Source organism: Ammospiza nelsoni, chromosome 5, assembly GCF_027579445.1.
Source record: "Ammospiza nelsoni isolate bAmmNel1 chromosome 5, bAmmNel1.pri, whole genome shotgun sequence".
NCBI classification, from domain to species: Eukaryota; Metazoa; Chordata; class Aves; order Passeriformes; family Passerellidae; genus Ammospiza; species Ammospiza nelsoni.
Genome location: NC_080637.1, coordinates 61,136,545 through 61,158,102, shown reverse-complemented (window position 1 = coordinate 61,158,102; position 21,558 = coordinate 61,136,545). Strand labels below are relative to the sequence as shown.

The following is a 21,558-nucleotide window of genomic DNA, read 5'->3' as shown; positions in this document are numbered from 1 at the left end:
GCCGTTCCGTGTCGTTCCCTCCTGGAAAAGGCCCTTTCCCGCCGCCGGCCGATCCCGGCGGGCCGAGCCGGGCCCCACGCCCCAACGCGGGGCCGCGCCAGGCGCGCTCCCGTTGGCGCCACGGGGGCGCGCTCGGGCCGCGCGCTCCGTGCGACCGCGCGGGGGCAGCACCGGCGCGGCCCCGCCCCCGGCGCGATCGCGCGCGCCCGTCCCGCTCGGCCAACGGGAGCCGCCGCTGGGCCGGGGGGGCGGAGCCGCGGCCGCGCCCCGCCCCGCGCAGCCGGAAGGATCCGCTCCCGGAAGTTCCGGCGCTGCCGCCGCTTTGCGGGATAAACAGTAATGGCGGAGGCGGTGGCGGCGCTGGAGACAACGGCGGGCGCGGCGGCCGCGGCCCTGGGGTCACCCACGGCGGCCGCGGGAGCGGCGGCCGTCGCCTTCGACTTCGCGGCCGTGCCGCCGCCATCCGCGGGGCCTGGGGGAGGCGGTTGGACCAAGCAGGTCACCTGCAGGTACGCGCCGTCCGCGGCGGGTGGGGAGGGGGAGGGAAGCGGGCGGGCGCGGCCGCCCTTCCTCGTCCTTCTTTTCCTTTCCCTTCCCTTCTCCCCGCAGGCCCCCCCCCCCCCCCCCCCGTCCCGGGGCCTTCTCCCTCACCGCCGCCCCCCCCCCCTCCGCCCCTCCCCCCACGGTCACGTACGCGCTGCGCGCGCCCGCCCGTGGCGCGCGCCGGCCCCGCCCCGCGCGCGTCCCCGCGGGTGGCGAACGGCCCCGGCCCCGGGCGGGACCGGCCCCGGGCGGGGCTACCGGCGGAGGTGGCGCGGCGGCGGCGGCAGCCGGGCCCGCCGGTGGGGGCGGTGCGGCCCGCGGCCTTTCTGCAGCCGCGGCCTCGTGCGAGGGTGTTCCCTGCGGCCGAGCGCCTGCGGCCGCCGCGCCGGGAGCGCTCCCGCCGCCGCACCGGGAGCCGCGGGCCGCTCGTCATTGTGCGGGAACCGGCCCGCGGTGCGCGGCGCGAAGGGCGCCGTGCGAAAGGAAGTCCTGCAGGCGCGTTCCGCAAAGCGCGACAAGGCAGGAAACGCGACGTAATTTAAATTGTTGTGCGTTTCAATCGAAATTCAAAATTGGCGATTAACTAGTGATTGATATAGCGAAAGCTAATTATTAAAGCGGAGAACAGGAATGGGTCGTGCCATGTTGCAGAATGTGCGAAGTGGCCCTGCCTGTTTCACACAGAGGTTCTGTGTGCTGCGTCATTTCCTATCCGTGCTTTCCTTTAAACTATATTTCTGATAAATCCCCTCTCCGGGGTTATGCAAGCCGTACTGCGTGTTTTAAAGCTTGCCAGATGGACTATTTTTAAACCTACCGTGCTGGTCGGTTGGCAGGCAGTAAGGAATTTAAAACAGTTTTGTGAACGTAGACATATATTAGTTACTATAAAGGCAAATTATAATCTAGGAGCATTCTTCTAGTTTTTTAAAATTTATTTGTTTAATAAATTAAATTACATTTAACGTGTTTGTGGACAAATAAGTTGTAAGTCGCTGGGAAGCAAAAAGGAGCATCGCTTGTTTAGGACAGAAGAGGCTCTAGATCTGCATTGAGTTCTTTTGTATCTCTGCTGCTTGCCTTTCCCCCGTTTGTTTCACGGGCAGATTGCAGCAGCAGCAGCAGCGCAGGGAGCTCGCTGGCTGTGTCTGTCTGTCCGGCGTGCCCCGCGGTGTTCAGCGCATCCCTGCTCGCTGGTGCTCCCCATCGGTCCTGGCCATGCCCCGCTCTCTGTTTCCCTTCGCGAGGCTCCGTCCAGCGGCGCTCCCGGGGGTGCCGCGGGCACAGCGTTGTGCTGCGAATTCCCCCCGGTTCATGTTTGATGGGGAAATGACCGGGAACCGTGCTTAGCTCAGCTCTAAGTGAGACACAGGGTCAGTGCTCCCTCCATTTGGGTTTGCCTCGTAATTTCTGAAGATCGAAAGGCTCAATTAGGCAAATTGGATTCATGAGGCAGCAATGGAATAGGTATAGATGCAGGATCGATTTATTGAAGACAGCCGCTGCCATAGTACAGAGGCAGTCAAGTTCATCAGTGTCCTGCAGTGCAGAGAGTCGAGGGAATATATTTATTTGCAAACACTCAGGCTGAGTGAGAAGCTAAAGCTGCTCTTTTGTAATGGTTAATGTGCTTTAATTTGAGATTAAACAATGGGATCTTGGCCTTGGATCTAATGAACGTCTCCATTCTTTGTTCTCTCTGCCTAATCCTGCTAGTTATCCCATTGCTTGCTTTATTAATTTTTATGGGGCCATTCAAGCTGAGGAAGAATAGCTTTAATCAGGCTTTAAAGTGAAATTAGCAATTCTGACTTGCCCTTCTAGGAACCTGTGATAAAAATTTTGGATTTCTATGTTTGGTTTCGATAGGATATATTCGTATTTAGGAAGATATGTTTCTTACTATTAAATTTTAGTTTACCTTTATAAATGAGCTGGAGGATTTAACAGTGAGATGAAGAAGTTAAATTTCAAAATGCAGGTTTTTAGTGTGGGAGGTAGAGCAGTTTCTCTTTGAGTAACACTGCACAATTTTTTTGTTCACAGGCATTTTTAGTTGAATCATCATAGGGGTAACGGTAAATGCTGCCTGACAAACTTTAGGGAGACAGTCCCTTCAGTATAAGGAGCTAGCACATGATGGCTGGTGCAGAAATATTGGTGTTTGAGGGAAACTGGAAGGCTTAAAACTGGTACCATAAGTTCTTGCTGTTCCTTTGAATATCTGATATTATAAATAGGTTGGTTAATGAGTTTTAATATACCAATGTGATATCCTTGGGATGGATGATTAATATCTCAGAGTGAGAGACACAATGACTAAGAAGAAGGACTTTGGTTTCTCCTACACATCCAGTTTTGCTGATGTTACCCTTCTGTTTTTCTTGCAGCTAAAGTTTAGAAGTCTCAGGGTGAAATATAGGAAATTATGTTCCCTAAGAGATGACGAGAAAGGTTGTTGGTTGTTTTTTTTTTACTTCTGTGGTTTAGTAATTTTCAAGGCTTGTCTTTTGTAAAAATTTATCATATTTTCAGCTGGATTAAACAAGGGGAACAAAGCTAATTCAGAACTTGTTTGTATTATGAACCTTTTCTTATTAATATGTTTGAAATAAAAAAGAAAGTTGTCCTTACCGAGTTCCTCAGTCCTTCTGGTTGAGATGGCTACATGGTTTTATTGAGCAGTGCTACAGCCAATCTTGTTTTTCCAAAGGCTTGACAGTGTTTGTTCCGAGCTTGTGTTTCCCAGATGTCACACGACATTAAAAGTCATCAAGTTGATGTAAACAAATTGCATTTCACTTGTTTGCTTTAGACCTGAGTGCAAATAAAACCCATAGCAACTAAGTGCTGTACTTTGAGAGCTGTCTCTTTGCTGTTCTTCCTGAAAACCTGGGTGAGGTAATTTTTTCTGTTTATCTGAAGAGAGTGCATCAGAAAAGTCAGGCCTCCTTAATTCTGTGCAGCACCAGGGATGAGGTGCAGGGCACAAACCTCCTGACAGCCTGCCTGGATTGCCCATTCATGGCTGCTCTGGTCTGCATCCCTGGGAACTGCTGAAGGAGGTTTTGGAGAAGGGACAATCAGCTAAATGCTGTGAAGATCAACTTTTTTTTCCCCATTTTACTAACTCCAGGAGAATTTCATTGGCAAGTAATGTGGCTGAACACCCAGGAGCTGTGCTAGAGCAGCGTGCTTAGCTTCTCTCCTGCTGCCTTCTTCCCAGGAGTTCTCAGCCTCTGTGTGGCACCTGAGGAGGCCAATGCCTGCAGATGGATGTTATCCTGAGCTTCCCCATCTGCCACTCATGGCAGTGTTTGGGTTTTGAAGGAGGTTTGCTGTTAGCTGTAACACTCTAATTTAGCTGAACCAGTAGGTTGATAAAACAAATTAGCATTACCTGAAAGCAGAAACCTGAAGTAAAGAACAGAATACATCTGAATAAGGAAACACATTGCAAGCTTCCAAAGCTGTAGAAGGAAGAATTTGGAATAGGACTTTGCCTATTGAGAAATAGGAGTATTGCCTATTGAGAAATACCCCTGAAAATCAGGATATGCACTTTTGATCAAGGCATTCATAACTAGACAGGTGTTGAACCTTTTTCAGTGATAAAATGCCAGTGCAGGCAGTTATTAATTTTGTCTAGTTGTTCCATGTGTTAGTGTTACTCATGTTTTCTGCAATTATGCAGTGAACTGAACTGGGGAAATGATCTGGGCTTGGACCCTGATGAGTTCTCTAGTCTGGCTCCCCAAGCAGCTTAACCAAATTACACTTGTATATTTGAATTGGAAGGACAGAGAGCACTGCCACAATAAGTGCTTTTTTGGATGACAGCATCACAGAGGCTCAGAGAAAATCCAATTATCTGCTTGTCTTGATCTAGTTTTATCTTTTCAGATGAAATTACATGTGTTCTCTGACTACTTGACCAAATGCAAATTTCAGATGTCCTTCTACATGTCTGTGTGTAAGGCATATAACTCATATATTTCTCAGTTTTAAGGATGCTTTATTCCTATAACCAGAATGAAGAGGCTGGTATTGCTGTTGAGTAGGGTTAAATTGAATACTCTGTGTAAGTAAAGATACTCTCCAAAATAAATTTCATTATTTTACCCCAAAAATAATGCACTCTTTTTTATTTTTTTTTTTACTTGGCTAAAGTGTTTTAGCCAAACACTGCAATTTTAAATGTAAAGTGATACATTCTTTGTGACTGTAAAGTAAAAATCTTACCTCTTGATGAGGGGGAGGGCTGTGGAAGAAGTTGGGGTGTAATCCTAAGAGAAATACATTTTTCCCCTTCCACTCCAGCCTTCTTGTTCAAATAATGCTGAGTTTGCTGCATAGGATGGAAGGCCTTTAAGAGTGATGTGTGAATTAGAGCCTGGAGTGTTTAATGTTTATTTTATGCCCTTTATAGCCTGCCATTTCAATATAATAATTTGTGGCAACTTTCAGAATTACATAGAATCTGCATTTTCAGAGGATTTTCTGATGTAGATTGGGAAACAAGGAAAGGAGTTTGGAGCTTCATTTTCCCTATCACACAGTGGGAAAATCTAATTGTGGGGCTTATTAGAAATCTTGTTGGCCAAATAGTTTCTATCAGATGTCCTCACTTCAGGCAGGAGCCTTTCTGTCAGTCCCTTATTTCAGCAGCAGCGGTGTCCCAACACATGGCTGGCTCAAGGAGCAGGGTGGCTGTGCAGAGTGGCTGGGCAGTGATGTGATCCACATTAAAAATAACCATGTGGGCAGCAGAAGGAATGCCAGGCTCCATTGCAGCCATTTCCTGCTCTGTGCCAGCCCGTGGCTGTGAAGCTGCTGCCCCAGCACTTGGGGGAAGGGATGCTGAGTGGAAATGAGCAAAGGGTGGAGGTAACACTTGTTAAAGAACAAACCTTAAGCAATCTGAAGTCTTTTTTACCCTTTCAGTGTGACTCCCATTTCTTAAAAGCAGTCAAGCCAGAAATTCCAGTTAGATTCTAGTTCTATGACTTCATGGGTGGTTAGGTTTGGTTTTGGTTTTGTTTGGGGGGCTTTTTTTGTTTGTTTGGGGAAGAGGGGAGATCAAATATGGGTGTTTTAACGGTTGGGTATTGGTTTTTTCCTTTTGACATGGGTCTTCGTAGGTGTTTAATGCTGTTGGGTGGGCGAGTGTGACTTTTAGGGGGGTTTGTGTGGGTTTTTTTGAGAGATTGCTGATTGTATATTTGCAGGGATGGGCCTTGTTCTGTTTTTGCAACACGCTGTTCCTGCTGTTTGTGCCTCCACCTGACCCTGCAGAACCTCATCTGCTTGTTTTTTATGTAGGATCACATTTCTTACCTGGTTAATTTGTCTACAGAGTACAGACAGGGGATTTGGAGTGTGAATTGCAGCAAGTGTTAGCTTGAGTTCTGTTAAGCTAGTTGAGATTTTTTTTTCTTGTTATGTTGAATACACCACTGGTATTGCATATGGAGGGTTATCAGCTCTCTAAACACTCAACCTCAGGTTTTAATATTTCCCTAAAAATGGATTGCAGATGTAGCTCTACTTATATCATTTAGTGCATTGTTCACTGGCTTTATCTGACTTCTTAAAAATGCAGTAGACTAAATAGCTGTGTAGAAGTGCATGCAGTTCAGCATCTTATCACCTTTCCTGGCCAGAAATATCTGCTTGAATGTCCTGTTCTGTGAAGAGCTATCCTAATCTTAGTTGTGGCTGCTGAAAGATGATCCCTGTCTCTTGTGCTGGCTGTGAGGCTGCACTCAGCTGCTTGGAGGGCCTGGTTCTGCTGGCTCTGCAAAGTGCTGGAAGTGTGCCACAGGAGGAGGGCACGTTGCACATATGCACATTGTCTGCATATTGTCTGCTTCTCAGCCTTCCCTCAGGTGGTGTTTTGTATGAGACCTAAATCCTCACAAATTTTCTTGTTTACTAGCTCCTCCTATTTCCAGTGAGTTCAGAGTCTGCAGCTTGTTAGCTGGAGGCAGCGTGGCTTCTTTCTAAACTGAAGTGTTGGTAAACATTTATGGATTCAGTTTTCACCCAGGGGTTTTTTCATTTTTTCCTTTCTTTCTTTGCTAATACTTCTATGTGGATTGGGAAAGGTGTACTTGAACTTGTCAGTTGTAGTTTTGAACATACTGTATCTGAACAGTTACGGTGCATTGAATTTCTAGAGGCTTGTTCTTCTAGGTTAAAATTGAAAAATTCTTGAAAGCCACTCTACAGTTCTCTTGAATAACTGAATTGAAGATACTGAATTAAACTTGTGGTACTTGACATGCTAAAATTGATCAAGCTGTCCTCAAAAGCATTGAAACTGTCCCAAGTTTTTCAAGACAAGCAGCACAATATTGAAGCATAGTGCTTTGATTTATTTGGCTCCTATCACAGGAACTAATGTGTGTGTTTTGTCAGATGTAATTATCCATCACAAACATGTTTTTCATTCTTGGAGAGGAAGTCACATTTGATTGAATTATTTATGAATCCAGAATAGATTTAAAATCTTGGGTGATTTAGGGTGTGTCTGGATTTGAGTCTTGTATCCATTGTTGGGTTTCAGTAAGGTTTTTGCTTGTGTCAGGACACAGGGCTACAAAGTAAAACTTAGTGCCAATATATTTGGTCCAAGACTCTTTCCTCTTAGTGTCACAGCCCAGGATAACTTTGCTTTTACAGATTTGTGTATTTTCCCCAGGCTTTTGTAAGAGCAAGTCTCTAAATGTGCAGCACAGTTCACTGGAGTAGCTGAGGCTTCATCTTTCCTCAAATGTTCTTATTTTTATGGTTATACTGGGGCAAGGTCCCATGAGTCTTTAGTGCTGTTGTTAATACAGCATACCTTGATTTATAGAACAATAAGATCATCCAAATATTTTTGCTGCTTCAGTGCTTCTCCCTAACTGACCATTATCTTCTCTTCCAGATACTTCATGCATGGAGTCTGCAAGGAAGGAGACAACTGCCGCTACTCCCATGACCTCTCCACCAGTCAGTCTGCCATGGTGTGCAGGTATTACCAGCGAGGCTGCTGTGCTTATGGAGATCATTGCAGGTAAAGAGATGCCCTGGCCATCCTGCAGCAAGCTGTGCACTCTGAATCCCTGCGTGCAGAGCTCAGGGAAAGACAGTACATCTTAGTGCTTTTCTTTTCTGTTGCACTTTAGGTATTTTTAAAAAATAGCTTTTCACTGATTCTCTTGTCTTGCTAAATACTATGCTATGCAGAAAAATGAGCAAAGGCAAGGTGGTAACTGGTTTTCATAAAAGTGATAGCTGTCAGTGCAGGGAGTTTTCTTACATTTTATTAATAACATGAGTAGATTAATTGAAATCTGAGATTACATTCAGACTAGCTGAGTGGATGAAAATGAGTTACACTATGTAAGTGATCATAAAAGCCTGAATAGGTAAGAATTTATTTTCTTTATGTTGTTTCTTGAGGAATCGGTACCCTGACACTGGAGCTACCATTTTAGGAAAGTAACTGGAGTTTGTCATATAAGTTGCCTGTACAAAATTGCTTTATGAAAACATACTATGAATTGATCCATACCCCTGAAATTACAATAAAAAAGAAAGTGTGGAGAAGAAAACCAGATAGTTTCCTAGTAGAGCAAAGCTTTACAAGGGCTTAGGAATGTTTCCTAATTTATTTTATTAAAACTTACCAGAAGTTTTAACATTGTGTCTTATTGCAGCTGTAATTAGTGATTAAACGTTTGCATCATTATTTTATATGGTAGCTCATAGTTAGCTTTGCTTTCATGTTTCATGAAGGGTTACTATATGTGAGAAAGGTAACAAACAATGCCTCTTTGTAGTCTTCTGTCTGCCAGTGTTGTTTTTTTTTAATTGTGTAGATCAGTGGTCTTCCAACGTTGGATCATGCACCCCATCAGTTCAATATTTTTGAGCTCCCACCAACATATACATACATTTATAATTTATATGTGTGTATCTACAACTACTACTGTACTAATGTTACGTACATTATAAAACATATGAATTTTAAATTTAATTTTGAAAGAATTTTAAAGATTTTTAAAATTCTTTTAAGTTTTTTAATTGAAAAGAATTTTTTAAAAGTGTATTAAAGGTGAAATGAAAAATACTTAATAAATATTTTATAAACAGTCCAAAGCAATTTTTACTGTCACTAAGAGCCTGATTAGTAAAAATATTTTTTTACTGACAGTAATATTGATTTATTGGGATTTTTTATTGTTTAAAATCTCAGTGTAGCATTTTGTGATACAGTTATTTGAAGGCCTCATTCAAAGTTCAGTTTATTTCAGTCCTTGGTTTTAATGGCGGTTGTAGCTGAAAAAGATCTTTCACAAAGATATGCAGATCCAAAAGGAAGTGTATTGTTGGCTGCCTGTACTAATGTGTGATAAATTTAGCTGGTAAGTTTCCACCTTCCCTGATGTCAGTCAGCTCTTAGTGCAGATTCACTGGAAGGTGTTGCATTTTTATATTTTTAGCAAATGTGTCCAACATACACTGGAATTCTGATTTTGCAAGATTTTTAAACATGTTAGAGAAATCACTTTCCAAGTTTTTTAAGTGAACAAGATATGAAAGGTTTTTGTTGTTGAGATAAAGGTTTTTTGTAATTGACACACTTTGATTGTTTTTGGCAGTATAATAACACAATGGTGGAAACACTTCATTTTCAAAGTGTTGTCTCCATACCACAAATTTCCTTCAAAAAGCACTTATCTGTTTGTAGAATGACTTTATCTTGGAGAGACAGTTGGAATCTGGTTGGGTTTGGCTGGTTTGGGTTTGTTGCTTTGGTTTTGGGGTTTTTTTTAATATCTGCTCAGCAGCATACAGCTGGCAGTGACTTGTCATCACAGAAAAGGGCAGCAAATTTGCAGCACTTGTCTTTGTGAAATAAACATGCATAACTCATCCATGACAATTTTTAAGTGCTTTGCCATGAGATAATCAGCAAACATCTGTGTGCTACAGAAGATTTTCATGGTAGCTCTCCACCTCTTAACTGCAGTAAACATTTGACTGTTTAAAGTCTAGATTGATGACATTTTCTAGTGTCACTTGGCTGCTTCTGCATCCATCTTTGCTACAATGTTTTGCCTGTGAGTGATGCAGTGATGGATTTCTGGTGGGGTTCTTTCCCTGTAGCCTCACCCTGCAATCTCTTACTGTGGTCAGGGCAGCTGCTGCTTCAGTGGTTTTACTTGCACAGTTTTTCCATAAAGCATTGTTTTTATTAAAGTAATTGTATACTACTGAGAAGATATCTCCTCCAGTGAATCTTTTTGTCTTTGTTAAAGAAGTAATTTGTTGAGAATGTTTCTCTACTGGTGCATCTTTGGTGTCTCACAAAAAGTAGTTCATATTGAAACAGAATCTAGCAAGTATCATAAGCTGAGATGTGAAAAACATCTGTACTTTTCCTTCTGCCATACAGCAAACTTCCCACTCTGCACAATTTATTCTACTGCTTGTTTCTTCAAACTCTAGCAGTGTTTTCTGTGTTTCCCAACAGTATTTGCTGACAAAGGAATGCATTTTACTTTGTAACCATATTGTTTTCCATGAGTTATTTCAGTCATTTTTACCGCAGCGGGAAGAAAAAGTAGTCCAGTGGCATATGGCTTTTTGTCTTTCATTGTTATGTAACAAGCCTCAAAAGAGATTTCTAAACCTTTTGTGTGAAGTTCTGCAAAGTAGTGGATTGAGTAGCACATGACTTGAAACATCTTGGAAAAAAATGTGGAGGTTTGCCTTTATGTTCCAGATGTTGTGATTTTCAATGCCTTGCTAATTGAGATGGCTCCATCCTTTCAGTAGCTGATATCTCAAGGTGCAGCATACAGTGAGGGCATGGTTCTTTATTAATAAACAGTGAATGTAAATCCATATTTCAGATTGCCTTCTTGGTAATCTTGATCTCTTCTGTGGTTCCCTCCCCCTGAGTTCAAGAGCTGATTAGGTTGGCATTGTTTTGCTTTGTAGTGTGGCTGATGAGGAGCTGGTAGCAGGAGTAGAACTGTTAGCTCTGACATTTTCTTGTTGGCTTTTGCTCACGTTATCAGTGCTCTCACAGCTGCAGGCATCTTTTCAAGCCACTTGTTCACTTTGTCAGGGCTGGTTTAGGTAAAACAAGATCAGATAATCTGTTGCTCCATTAAGTGGGCACTAGCAAAGTTCAATATGTCACAATGTGCTGAAGGTGAGCAGACAAGGGAGTGCCACTGTCAACCCACTGGGTGATGGAGCACCTCCTTCAAGCACCTCACATGTACCACACATGGTCTCTCTGACATATGGGCTGTGAGAACACTGCCATCAATACGTATCTTAATAGTAATAATAGTAATTTATTGTGTTTTTAAGGGGAAAAAAAACTCTTAAGTTGTAGTATTTTCTTCCTGCACCCCATTGGGTTGCCTTTGGAGGCCACGGATGGAGAGATCAGAAGACTAGAATTTTAAATTTGTGCTTCATAGGAGTAGGATTTACAAGCTGACATTTGGTTAGGAGCACCTCTTTAATATGCAAGAATTGTGACACTTCTTTGTTTTCAATCTGACACAAGCTAAGTGAATCACAGTCACTTCAAACTTCTGTATGATCTCAAAAAATTCCCTCCTGTTGTCTTTGAAATTAGTCAGCAAATATTAAGACTACAACAGTGTATTTGTCATTTATTTTCCCCACGTAGTCTCCTAGTTGCTGGAAGACAGATTTTTGAGAGAAATGGGGCCTTCCTGTTTATTGTGGATGGTAGGGTGAAAAGGGTTCTGATTATCATTTTCCACAATAAACTGAAAGAGGCATTAAGAATAATTACTCAAATCAGTGTAAAATGTGTATGAGGCAAGATACTGAGACAGAGGAAAAGAATAATTTCTGTTGGTGGGGAATCTCTGAATCTGTGCCAGCTGAGGCCAGGTTGCCCAAGGCATTGTCCAGCTTTGAATATCTGCAAGCATGAAGATTGTGCAGCCATTCTAGTATTTAACTACTCTTAGAGCATTTTTTTTTCCTAATATTCATAACTGTAACTTCCTATTTTGGACTGGTGTCTACTGCCTGTCATCCTATCACTGCACCTCTTAGAAGATCTGGCTGATCTTTCCTGTGGCTTCCTGTGAGGTAGTTGGAGACAGCAGTGTCTGTCCTGAGTCTCCTCCTTATAGAGCTGGATGAACTCATTTTTCTCATTCAGCAATACTGCACATGTGTAATAGGTAACTGACCTGTTTGGGACATATTTGAAGATTGTTCTGTGTGTAAGAATTGTGGTCTTTTTTGTCCAGAAATCTCAGAGTACCTTGTGTTCTCTTGAGCAATGCTGAGAGATTGCACAAGTGGAAGCATTTCTCCATAGTCATCAGTGATTTTCTCATCTTAGCCATTTCTGGGTCCTCCTTGCAAATAGCATGTTCACATCTTCATTAGTTCATTTTCAGTACATGAGGCTGCTGTCTGGAGGTATTTTTTTGTGGAAAGTTGACATGATGTGTTTTAACTTTTTAGATATGAACATACCAAGCCACTAATACAGGAAGAAGTGACTGATGTTAACCCAGAGGCAGAAATCTATCCATCAGTGTCCTCAGAGTTTGCGTCGCTCCCTGAAACAGTTGAAGAATTTATTCCTGAGATAGAAGATGAAAGCACAGATCTGGCAGCAGCAGGAGTAGGGGCTGAAGACTGGGTGAATGCAGTGGAGTTTGTCCCTGGGCAGCCATACTGTGGACGTGGTAAGCTGATCATGGGATAACAGTGAATTTCCATCATGGCTCAACAGATTCTGTGTAGTGCATTTATTTTAATGCATTTGAGTACAGCTATTCATATTTATTGATCAGTTCAAGTCAGCTTGGGTTTTCCAGCATGAGTAGTCAGACTGAAACCAGGTATATTTCATTCTGAAACCAGGTATATTTCAGGTCAGTCTCTGCATGACTGGCTTTCTCTTGTTATGTTTCTGAATGACTTGAGAATCTCCTTTGAAGTTTAGTTTGCATATGGGATGGGAGAGGAAATTACTGGTGATAAAATTAATATTGCTGCTCTGGAGAGATAATCTGCTGCCTTTGTGGTTTGGGTTGGTTGATATGGTTTGGGGTGGTTTTGCAGTCTTTCAAAGGTTTTTCAGTGGAGATATGGATTCCTGTAAAAGGAATTGAAGCCTAATGCTTACTTTTGTGAATCCCATGGCCAGAGGCTGAAAATGACTGATTCTAGTTTGCTTTCTGGAACTCAACTTTCAATACTGTGACAGCTCCCAAGGAGAATGAGACTGAAGAAACTCATCAAATGGGACTACACTATTTGAGGAGCATACATCTCATCTGTTTTTCCTGCCAAAATATAACAGTCTTCAAATTGAAGTGAAAAGTAGGCTGAAGGTGTTCACTTTAAAATCTTTTTTTAAATATTTGTCTCTCTAAGGCATGAGGAGGCTATGAGTGTTTAAATAAATATTTAAATTCAAAATGGACATCTTGCATCCAGAAGAGTTTGAAGATCTCATGGAGTGCTCAGATTATACTGCTTTGTCTCCATGGCACTGCTCAGATGCTCAGATTTGGAAAGAGAATGACTTTCTCAGTGTTACAGGGTGCTGCTTGGAGCCTCCTGCCAACCAGTTTGAGGAGAGTGAAGAGGAATGGTCAAGTGACACAAACAGTTTGCTACTGTTGTTGAGAAGTTTGGTTATGGAATTGTGTAATAGATGTGAACTCTGTGAACTTGAGTATATCCCAAAGGATTGAAAACTTGACAGCTGTCTGTGAATGTGCCACCTTAGTGTCATAAAAGATAGAGCTTCTGTGCTTGTTGAGACAAAGGATTTTAAAATATATTTTAATCAGAATATAATATTTAGATTGGAAGGACCTCTGGATTTCATCTAGTTTGTTTCCTGCTTAAAGGTTTCCAGGGACTTTGTTTAGTTGAATCTCTATCCTCAGAGATGTTCAAAGGGCCATAACCTCTTGGTATCCTTTGTGGTGTTTGACTTCTTTCACAAAGAAAGCCTCTTTCCTAGTATGTAATTGGATTTTTCCCTGCCTCAGCTTGCCTTCTGTCTCTTGTCATTTGCACATCTGAGAAGAGTCAGTCTCTTTTCTTGGGAGTCAGCCCCATTAATGACTGGCTGGCCCTCCACTGGAATCAATTAATTGCTGGTTTGAGCAGCTAGGGATCTTTTAAATACACACAGTCCTTATAGAAGAGCTGGTGCTTCTTCCTGAAGTCCAAGTCACTACACTGTTAACTTAGTATTACTAAAGCAATTTTTTTTCCTAGACATACTTTTCATGCAAACTTGTGCAAGATTGAGTTAAATAGCATTCTCTTCTGTGAATCTTGTTGCAAGTCTGTTTTATAGCTTTTGAAACTTGATGTAAACATACTCATCTGTTTCTGTTCTGAACAGTGCTACATGATGATAATTCCCACAGTGACTTTAAAAAAACTTCACTTTTCTGAAGCAACTGTCTTTATTAAGCTACAGAAATAAAAATGTGTGCAGTGTGTTCTGTAGCGTATGCCTTAGAGCAGATTATTCTTGTCAAATTGATGGAGAAATGTACTGATACTTGGAAACTTCAAAATGAAATCTATTTCTCAAGGTTCTCTAGAAGCCTGTGTGTTTCAAATTTTCTTGAAAATGATAAAGATTCAAGGCTGGCAGTTTAACCATGCATAGCTGGGACTATAATTCTCACCTTTTACCATGATTCTCTGATTCAGGACTAAACCTGGTATCTTGAAGATGAGTTCAGGACCTAGCATAGAAAATAGTGATGATTCTTCAGGTACTCACTTGTTAGTTGCTCAGATATACCACATTTCCATGCTTGTTCTGCAGTAATTGAGGAAGAGTAGAAAGGCAGAAATACAAGAAAGAATAAATTGGGTGTCTGTTTCCTGTTACTGAAAGATTAATGTGTTTAATGCTATGAATTGTGTCCTAGTGCAAGCAGGTGGTGTGTGGATCAAAGTTAACAAACCTGTTTTTCCACTAGTATTAATTTAACCCTGTTGACTGGGAAATGGGCAATGAGAAGGTGGAGATTGAGTCCACCTACTGGTGAGCAGAGATTTGGAAACAGCAAACAATCGCAGAGAACAAATGCTACTCTGAGGGATGTTGGATTTTTAACTGATTTGGCAGTGAAGTCTTCTGAATTTTTCTAATTGTGGTTTCAAAGAGGAAGTAAAACTGTAGCTGCTACAGTGCAGAACATACAGAAAATATACATGCTGTTCCAGCCTCACAGTAGAGAGTTTCTTCTTAGTATCTAATCTAAACCCACTCTTTTTCAAGTTGAATTTTCGTTTGAAACCATTACCCCTTGTCTTATTACTACATGCCTTTGTAAAAAGTCCCTCTTCATCTTTCTTGTAGGCCCCCTTCAGGTCCTGGAAGGCTGCAGTAAGGTCACCCCGGAGCCTTCTCTTCTCCAGGCCGAGCAACCCCAACTCTCTGAGCCTTTCCTCATAGGGGAGGTGTTCCATCCCTCTAACCATCTTCATGGCCCTCAACTAGGTAAAAAAATCTGGGACAACATGAACTTGAGCAAACACTGACAAATGCAACAGTTGAGGGACTAAAAACTGAATGGTAGTTGTGATTTTTGTTACTTCTTATGGAAGTGGAGACCATGGATTTCAAATGGGAGGGCAAGTGGGATTTCAGTAAGTAAGTACATATTTTCATGTTCTGCTAAGCTACTCAGGAGAGAATGTAGAGCCTAGTACATGGTTTCTTGTCACTTTTCTTGGTGCTAGTTCACTAAAACTCATGGGGAAGAAGAGCTAATGAACATAACTTTGTTTGGGAATCTCAGACTGAAAATGAACAGGTTGCCAGGTGACTTGTTACTCAGTTACTCATTTGCTTTGAAAAGTATGTTTCTAACAAACAGACTTCTCCAGGATCACTGGGTGACCACTACAGTCTGAGATGGTTCAAGAAGGAGACTTGATCTTATCTTGAGAGCTAATATTTTTCTGCACTAATCTTCAATATTTGCTTATTCCTCAAAACTTAAGTCGCAGGGACGTGCATTTTCTTTTTCCTAAGACTAACAGACTGATACATGCCTGTTGTTATGTCTTTGCTCCATGGGGATGAAAACTGCGAGTGTGCAGCCTCTGATTAATTTTGGGGAGTCTGTCCTTCACTTTAACTGATCCAAGTATGCCTTTGGTAGTTTTTGCTTGCTTCTGCAAATCTAGTGCTTGAACAGCTTCTAAAAGTTACACTTTCTTATAGCATAAATGACTTGCTACTCTGTAACGGCTTCTGGTTATGTAAATGAACTCCAGCTGTTTACTCTGAATATAGTAATGCTTTATGTTTATTACACCTTCAGTTTCTCACTGACTGCTTTTGTCTTCTAATTCAGTCATCATCCTACTTATGTAACAATCTCAGAAGGCTGACTGGTGGTGAGGCAGGCAAGCATGTGTTTGAGGTACAGGGAGGAGTGTTCAGCAGACAGTGGCTGTCTAAAGGGGGAAGAGAAAAGATACAGTTTTCAGTTCAGCTTAAGATTAGGTGAGGGAATTGATTTAGGATTTTGCAAAACTGATAGCCAGCTTAGAATACAGGGATAATAGCTTGAATTTCAGTTTCGTGTGTCTGGCTAATTGACCAGATATCTGTTTAGGACAGTTTTTTTGGCAAATATGTAGAATGAAGTTAGTTTGAGAGATGTGGACACCACTTTTCTATCAATCCTAGAGATGCATGGGAGTCCAGAAATGAAAGTTTGTTCAGGCTAAAGAAGAGTGTGCTGATTAGCCTGCACATAAGGAATTGCTGATGTGGTATTGCCATACTAGCATTTTGCTATGCTGGATACATCCTTATTATTTCAGCTGTGTGATTCCTGGGGAAAAAAAAATGTTAACTTTAGCTGATGTGAAAATTTTAAGTAAAGTGAAATTGATTCTAAAAGCAGTGAGAGATTTGTAGCCTTATTTAATGGTTGCTGAACCAGAGTCTGTATTAAGCTGCTGATGACTAGTGCAGTTTTTTTAGGCGGACTTAGCCTGTAAATGGATCTTCCCATACCACTGAAACTTAGATAGCTTTAATCTTGTCTGGGTTGAAGGATGAAAAAATTGGTCTTGAAATTAATTGAGTGGGGAAAACAATTTAGTTCAGATTGAGGTGTGTGAACTTGGACTGAAATGAACCTAGGTTGTTTCTATTACTCTGGGCAACCCTGAGTGTTCTTACTCCCGGTGCTCAGAATCTGAATGTGCTGCTTACTGTTCTTAATTCTGTTCCCAGCTGCTCCTTTCTGTGCTGAAGCACCCTTGCAGGAAATGGTGATTGAAGAAGAATACGAGAAGCAGCAGGCAGATGTGGAGATGAAAAAGGAGCTGTGTCCCTACGCTGCATTAGGAGAATGTCGTTATGGAGAGAACTGCGTGTACATCCATGGGGACGTGTGTGATATGTGTGGCCTGCAGGTCTTGCATCCCATTGATGCTGCACAGAGATCTCAGCACATAAAGGTAGGCAAACAACTGTCTGCTGTTTAACAGCTGTAGTTATTGCTTCCTAGCTTCCCTCAATGACTTGTTACTAATTCCCTTTTATTTGAAGGTGTGTGCAGGTCAGGCAGTGAATGAAATTCCGGCTGTAAACTAGACTGTTTCCTGCCAGGGTCATACTCAAGAGCAGCTGGATTTCCTTATCTGTGTCGGGAGAGCAGTCTGCTTAAAGATACTGGAGCTTTGTTCTTTGCCTAGTCAAAGTGGATGGTCTTTTAGATTGCCTTTTCATGTTTAAAAGCAGTGTCTGAAGGAAGGAATTTGAACTCTGAATTGATTGTTCCCCAGTACTTGAACAAATTTTTTTTTGAGGATGAAGATTTTTTCAGCTTAATCACACTTCATGCGTTATGCAAAACAGCAAACTGAGTTTAAAGACCTGCTTAGACCTCACCAGATGAGCAGTCATCTCTGTAGTTGTTTTCTTTGTGTCTCCTTTTCAGTCTTGCATTGAAGCTCACGAGAAGGACATGGAGCTTTCCTTTGCCGTCCAGCGCAGTAAAGACATGGTGTGCGGGATCTGCATGGAGGTGGTGTATGAGAAAGCCAATCCTAGCGAGCGCCGCTTTGGGATCCTCTCCAACTGCAGCCACACCTACTGTCTCAAGTGCATCCGCAAGTGGAGGAGTGCTAAGCAGTTTGAGAGCAAGATTATAAAGTGAGGCACTTTCCCATTCTGATTGTGCTTTGTTACTGTGGAACAGCTTAGTACCTTGTGACAACTTGCAACAGGCTTCCAGATGCAGACTGCACAGAGGCTGCATTCAGTGCATACTAACTTTTAGTTTAGGAGTGAAATAATTGTTAGGGATAACATTTACACTCTGATTTGGTTAATACTGGGTTAAGTTTGCAAAACTCAATGGTAGTAAATAACTGTTGTTTATTTAGTAGCATGTTGTCCAATGGTTACTGTTCATGTCTTGGACACCCAGGCAGGAATCTGGAAACAGATTAACCAGTTCAGAATGTATGCTGCTTAATTCATTACTGCCTTAGAGCATTATTCAGTTGGCAAAACATTTCTCCATTTAAGGCTGTTCTAGAAAATACAAAGTTCCAATCAAATAAATACAGGAAAAATACCAAAATAAATTTATTTAATTCTAAAGAAAAAGGAGTCTGTGTGAAGTGTTTTTTCAAGCTTTTCTGAGACAAGCTGACCAGCTGCCATTGCCATTGAGTTCTTGAAGAGAATGTAGGTTCACTTATAAGAGTCTAGATTGAAAAGATTTAACAGCGAGTATATGAGTACAGTACCTCTTTAAACATGGATATATGCCATGGTTTGTTATATAGGAGAGAGAGCACCCTGTAATGTGGAATTTTGCAGCACAGTCTGTTCGTTTCCCAGGTCCTGCCCAGAATGCCGGATCACGTCTAACTTTGTCATTCCAAGTGAGTACTGGGTGGAGGAGAAGGAAGAGAAGCAGAAACTCATTCAGAAATACAAGGAGGCAATGAGGTATGAGCAATGCAGCCTTTTATCAAATTGAGACTGCAGAGATAAAGGCACACGTGGAGAAGAAGGGTGTTATGTAAAGCCCCTTTTCACACCTTCTTTCCACCGCCATGTGTGAAACATATCTCTGCCTAGCTGCCCACAGATGCATGCACACAGTTCCAAAGCTATTCCTGTGTTCTTTCACCTCAGACTTCCCCTTCTCTACACAGAACACTGGTAGTGTAGCCCTAAGACAGTCCAAGCTCGTGCACTGCACACCCTTGGTGTCCCTCTGCATGGTGTCCCTCAGTCCACACAGAGTGTAATTAATCATTTCTGCATGTAGGTCTTCCACTCACAAAATGCCTTCTGCGCCTGGTACCTGAGATCCTTGTGGACTGCAGGTAGATGCAGTTCTGAAGTCTGATTGGGGTGTGCTGTCAGTAAGGGTTGGATATTTTCCTTTCCAGCAACAAGCCATGCAGGTATTTTGATGAAGGCCGTGGGAGCTGTCCATTTGGAGGGAACTGTTTTTACAAGCATGAATATCCCGATGGCCGCCAAGAGGAGCCGCAAAGACCCAAAGTAGGAACCTCAAGTAGATACCGGGTTAGTGATGATGATCAATTGTCCTTTCAACAGAGAGCACAGGAGGGGTGTGCATTATGTCTTCTGCCTTGAGAAGAGCCTAGGGAAATACTGACTTTTCTTTTTTCCACTTCTGCTAGAGCTCTGTAATGGTGAATTTGAAGGAAGCGGTGCTCTAAAGTTTGTGAATGCTGGAGGCCAAGATGGAAAGACTAAATTTAAAAAACTTTCTTACAACATACTGAAGTAAAAATGTTGGGTAGCAGTAATAGGGGTGTGTGTAAGGGTTAATGCTGCTGGAGGTCAGTATCTCCCCGAAAGAAAAATGTGATTTCTTGCATGTCAGAAAGTACCAGAGGCATGTCAGCCTCTGGAAAGGCTCCTGCTTTGTACCACTGGGTCACCTGGGAAATCCTTGTGTTCGTTTGCAGGCGCAGCGGAGGAATCGGTTCTGGGAGTTCATCGAGGAGCGAGAGAACGGTGACCCCTTTGAAACCGACGAGGATGAGGTGGTGACCTTTGAGCTCGGTGAGATGTTGCTGATGCTGTTGGCAGCCGGAGGGGATGATGAGCTAACGGATTCCGAGGATGAGTGGGACTTATTTCATGATGAGCTGGAAGATTATTATGATTTGGATCTATAGCACCTGTCAGTGGAGTGTGGACTGTTGTCTTGGCTTCAGGCAGTAGCTATTACCTGTGGTGTTGTGGCAGTGCCTGTGTTTCTCTTAGGCAGGCCGATCAATTCCAGGTGCTGTTGTAATAACTTTTACCCAGGGTCTGTCTCTTCCCTTCCCCTCCTTTCCCACCCCAGGAGTGTTGTTTTTCCTCTGTTTCAACAAATAACAATAAATAAATCTTTAAAATGTTAGTTTTTGTAAAAATGAATTTAACTGTCAAACAGTTAGCTTAGGTTTGTTGCTTCATCTGTGTACCCAACAGAGTTCACCCAGTTCCAGGGTTAAAGTGTTTACAGGACTTCCACACTCATTTTGAAGAGCCCAGATACAAAAATGAGCGGTGGCCATGCAGTGGGGATGTTAATTGGCTGATGGCCGTTATTCTGTCTTTGTACCAATATTTCTGATTTCAGGCCAGATACAAATAATTCTTTCTGGAATCAGCTCCGTTCCAGCCCCCTCATGTACATGTCTTCATTTGTGACTTTTGGTCTCTGTTTACTTGCACATTACTATTACTACTGTGTAACCAGAACCAGGTGTGAACGTTCTGGATTTTTACTGTGTTTAGCATGAAAGGAAAATGTCTTTGTGAAAGGAGAACTCTCTATGTGTATATACAGATAAATGTAGAGTTGGACCTCAAGGATGGGGAGACTCTGTGTAAGTTAAAAATAACAAAATCATCTTTCACCCCCTCTTGGTGCATGAAGTCTTGCCTCCAATTGGACATGAATCTGGTCTCAGCCCAGACTGGGAAACGATCCTGATTATCGCTTAACTTGATAGATGGCACTCCCTAATACACCAGCTCTCTTTCATGTGTATGATTAGGGTTGTCCAGGAGCAGAAATCCGGTTAGCCAAGGTGGGGTCAGAGGAACACCAGAGAGGACCCTTTAGCTTTATCGCTCTGTAAGTTTTAGAACTTCATGTAAACACTTAAGCCGTGAGCTTTGCTAGAAACTCGCTGTGCCTCCCAGCTGCTTTGAGGTACTTGTGCCTCTCTGCAGCTGGGTTGGGCAGGTTGCCTGGTAAAGCTGTTCAGTTTATGTGAGTTACTGCTTACAAAGGCAGTCGTGCAGTTTCTGGCTGTAATTTGCATTGAGAAATTACTTTGCCACCAAAGCCCCAGCACAGGAATTTTAACCTTGCATTACATTATTGCTGTTTTTTATTGACTTGTGGATGCCCCGTGATCTGTTTTCCTGCTGCTCTTGTCCCCTAGACTGCCTCTCCTTTCACTTTTAAATGGAATGAGAAATTGTTCTGAGGTCTATAACGTATTGTTTTGCAGCTGCCTTTTGTAAGAAGCACTTTTCCCAAATAAAAAAAGTAAAAAAAAAATTAAACAAGAAGTCAGTCTGTTCTTTCAAGTTTGAAGGTTCTGGTTTTTGACTTGATTATTTTTTTGTGTGTTTCTGTAAATGCAAAGGCATTTCTGTCACTTATTCTTAACTCCTGCAGAACTGTGTACAGAATTCCAGCATTATTAGAGCCTTTCCAGCAAAGAGCCTCTAACGCAAGAGACACATTCCAAACGGACAACTGAGAGAGCTGATGCATTGAAGGAGTATCTGGGGTCATTAGTAAGAACTGACATGTCTTGCTTTCTCAGAAATCAGTCCTCCACTGTTGTGTTAATTTTATTTGAACTGGACAAAGCCGGGTGCAGGACATAGTCTTATCCACAGTTTCCTATTGTAATGCTTTTGGGCAGCAAGTCCAAGCACTG

General features: G+C 42.4%; 1 protein-coding gene across 6 annotated transcripts; it reads left to right on the top strand.

Moving 5' to 3' along the window:
- The first annotated feature begins 302 nt into the window (after positions 1-302).
- Positions 303-21,181, top strand: MKRN1 (makorin ring finger protein 1). 6 transcript variants are annotated; one of them, XR_009418463.1, is made up of 10 exons: positions 381-509; positions 7,475-7,603; positions 12,067-12,293; positions 14,951-15,091; positions 16,847-17,073; positions 17,556-17,770; positions 18,467-18,577; positions 19,027-19,165; positions 19,285-19,446; positions 19,576-21,181. XR_009418463.1 is itself a non-coding variant. In XM_059471779.1 (9 exons), the coding sequence occupies exons 1-9, from the start codon at positions 340-342 to the stop codon at positions 19,786-19,788; spliced, it is 1,572 nt and encodes a 523-aa protein (XP_059327762.1). In that variant the 5' UTR covers positions 303-339; the 3' UTR covers positions 19,789-21,181. The 6 variants fall into 6 exon arrangements, 5 of the variants coding, with proteins under 5 accessions (XP_059327762.1, XP_059327763.1, XP_059327765.1 ...); XM_059471779.1 differs by lacking the exon at positions 19,285-19,446 and having other exon boundaries at positions 303-509; XM_059471780.1 differs by lacking the exon at positions 19,285-19,446 and having other exon boundaries at positions 19,027-19,141.
- The last annotated feature ends 377 nt before the right edge of the window (positions 21,182-21,558 follow it).

What these genes read in the sequence shown, in the direction of transcription:
- MKRN1 (XM_059471779.1), top strand. Translation starts at nt 340, where the DNA reads ATGGCGGAGGCGGTGGCGGCGCTGGAGACAACGGCGGGCGCGGCGGCC. An exon ending in AGAGATCTCAGCACATAAAG is followed by an intron (nt 17,074 to 17,555) that starts GTAGGCAAACAA and finishes TCTCCTTTTCAG; the next exon opens with TCTTGCATTGAAGCTCACGA. An exon ending in AAATACAAGGAGGCAATGAG is followed by an intron (nt 18,578 to 19,026) that starts GTATGAGCAATG and finishes TTTCCTTTCCAG; the next exon opens with CAACAAGCCATGCAGGTATT.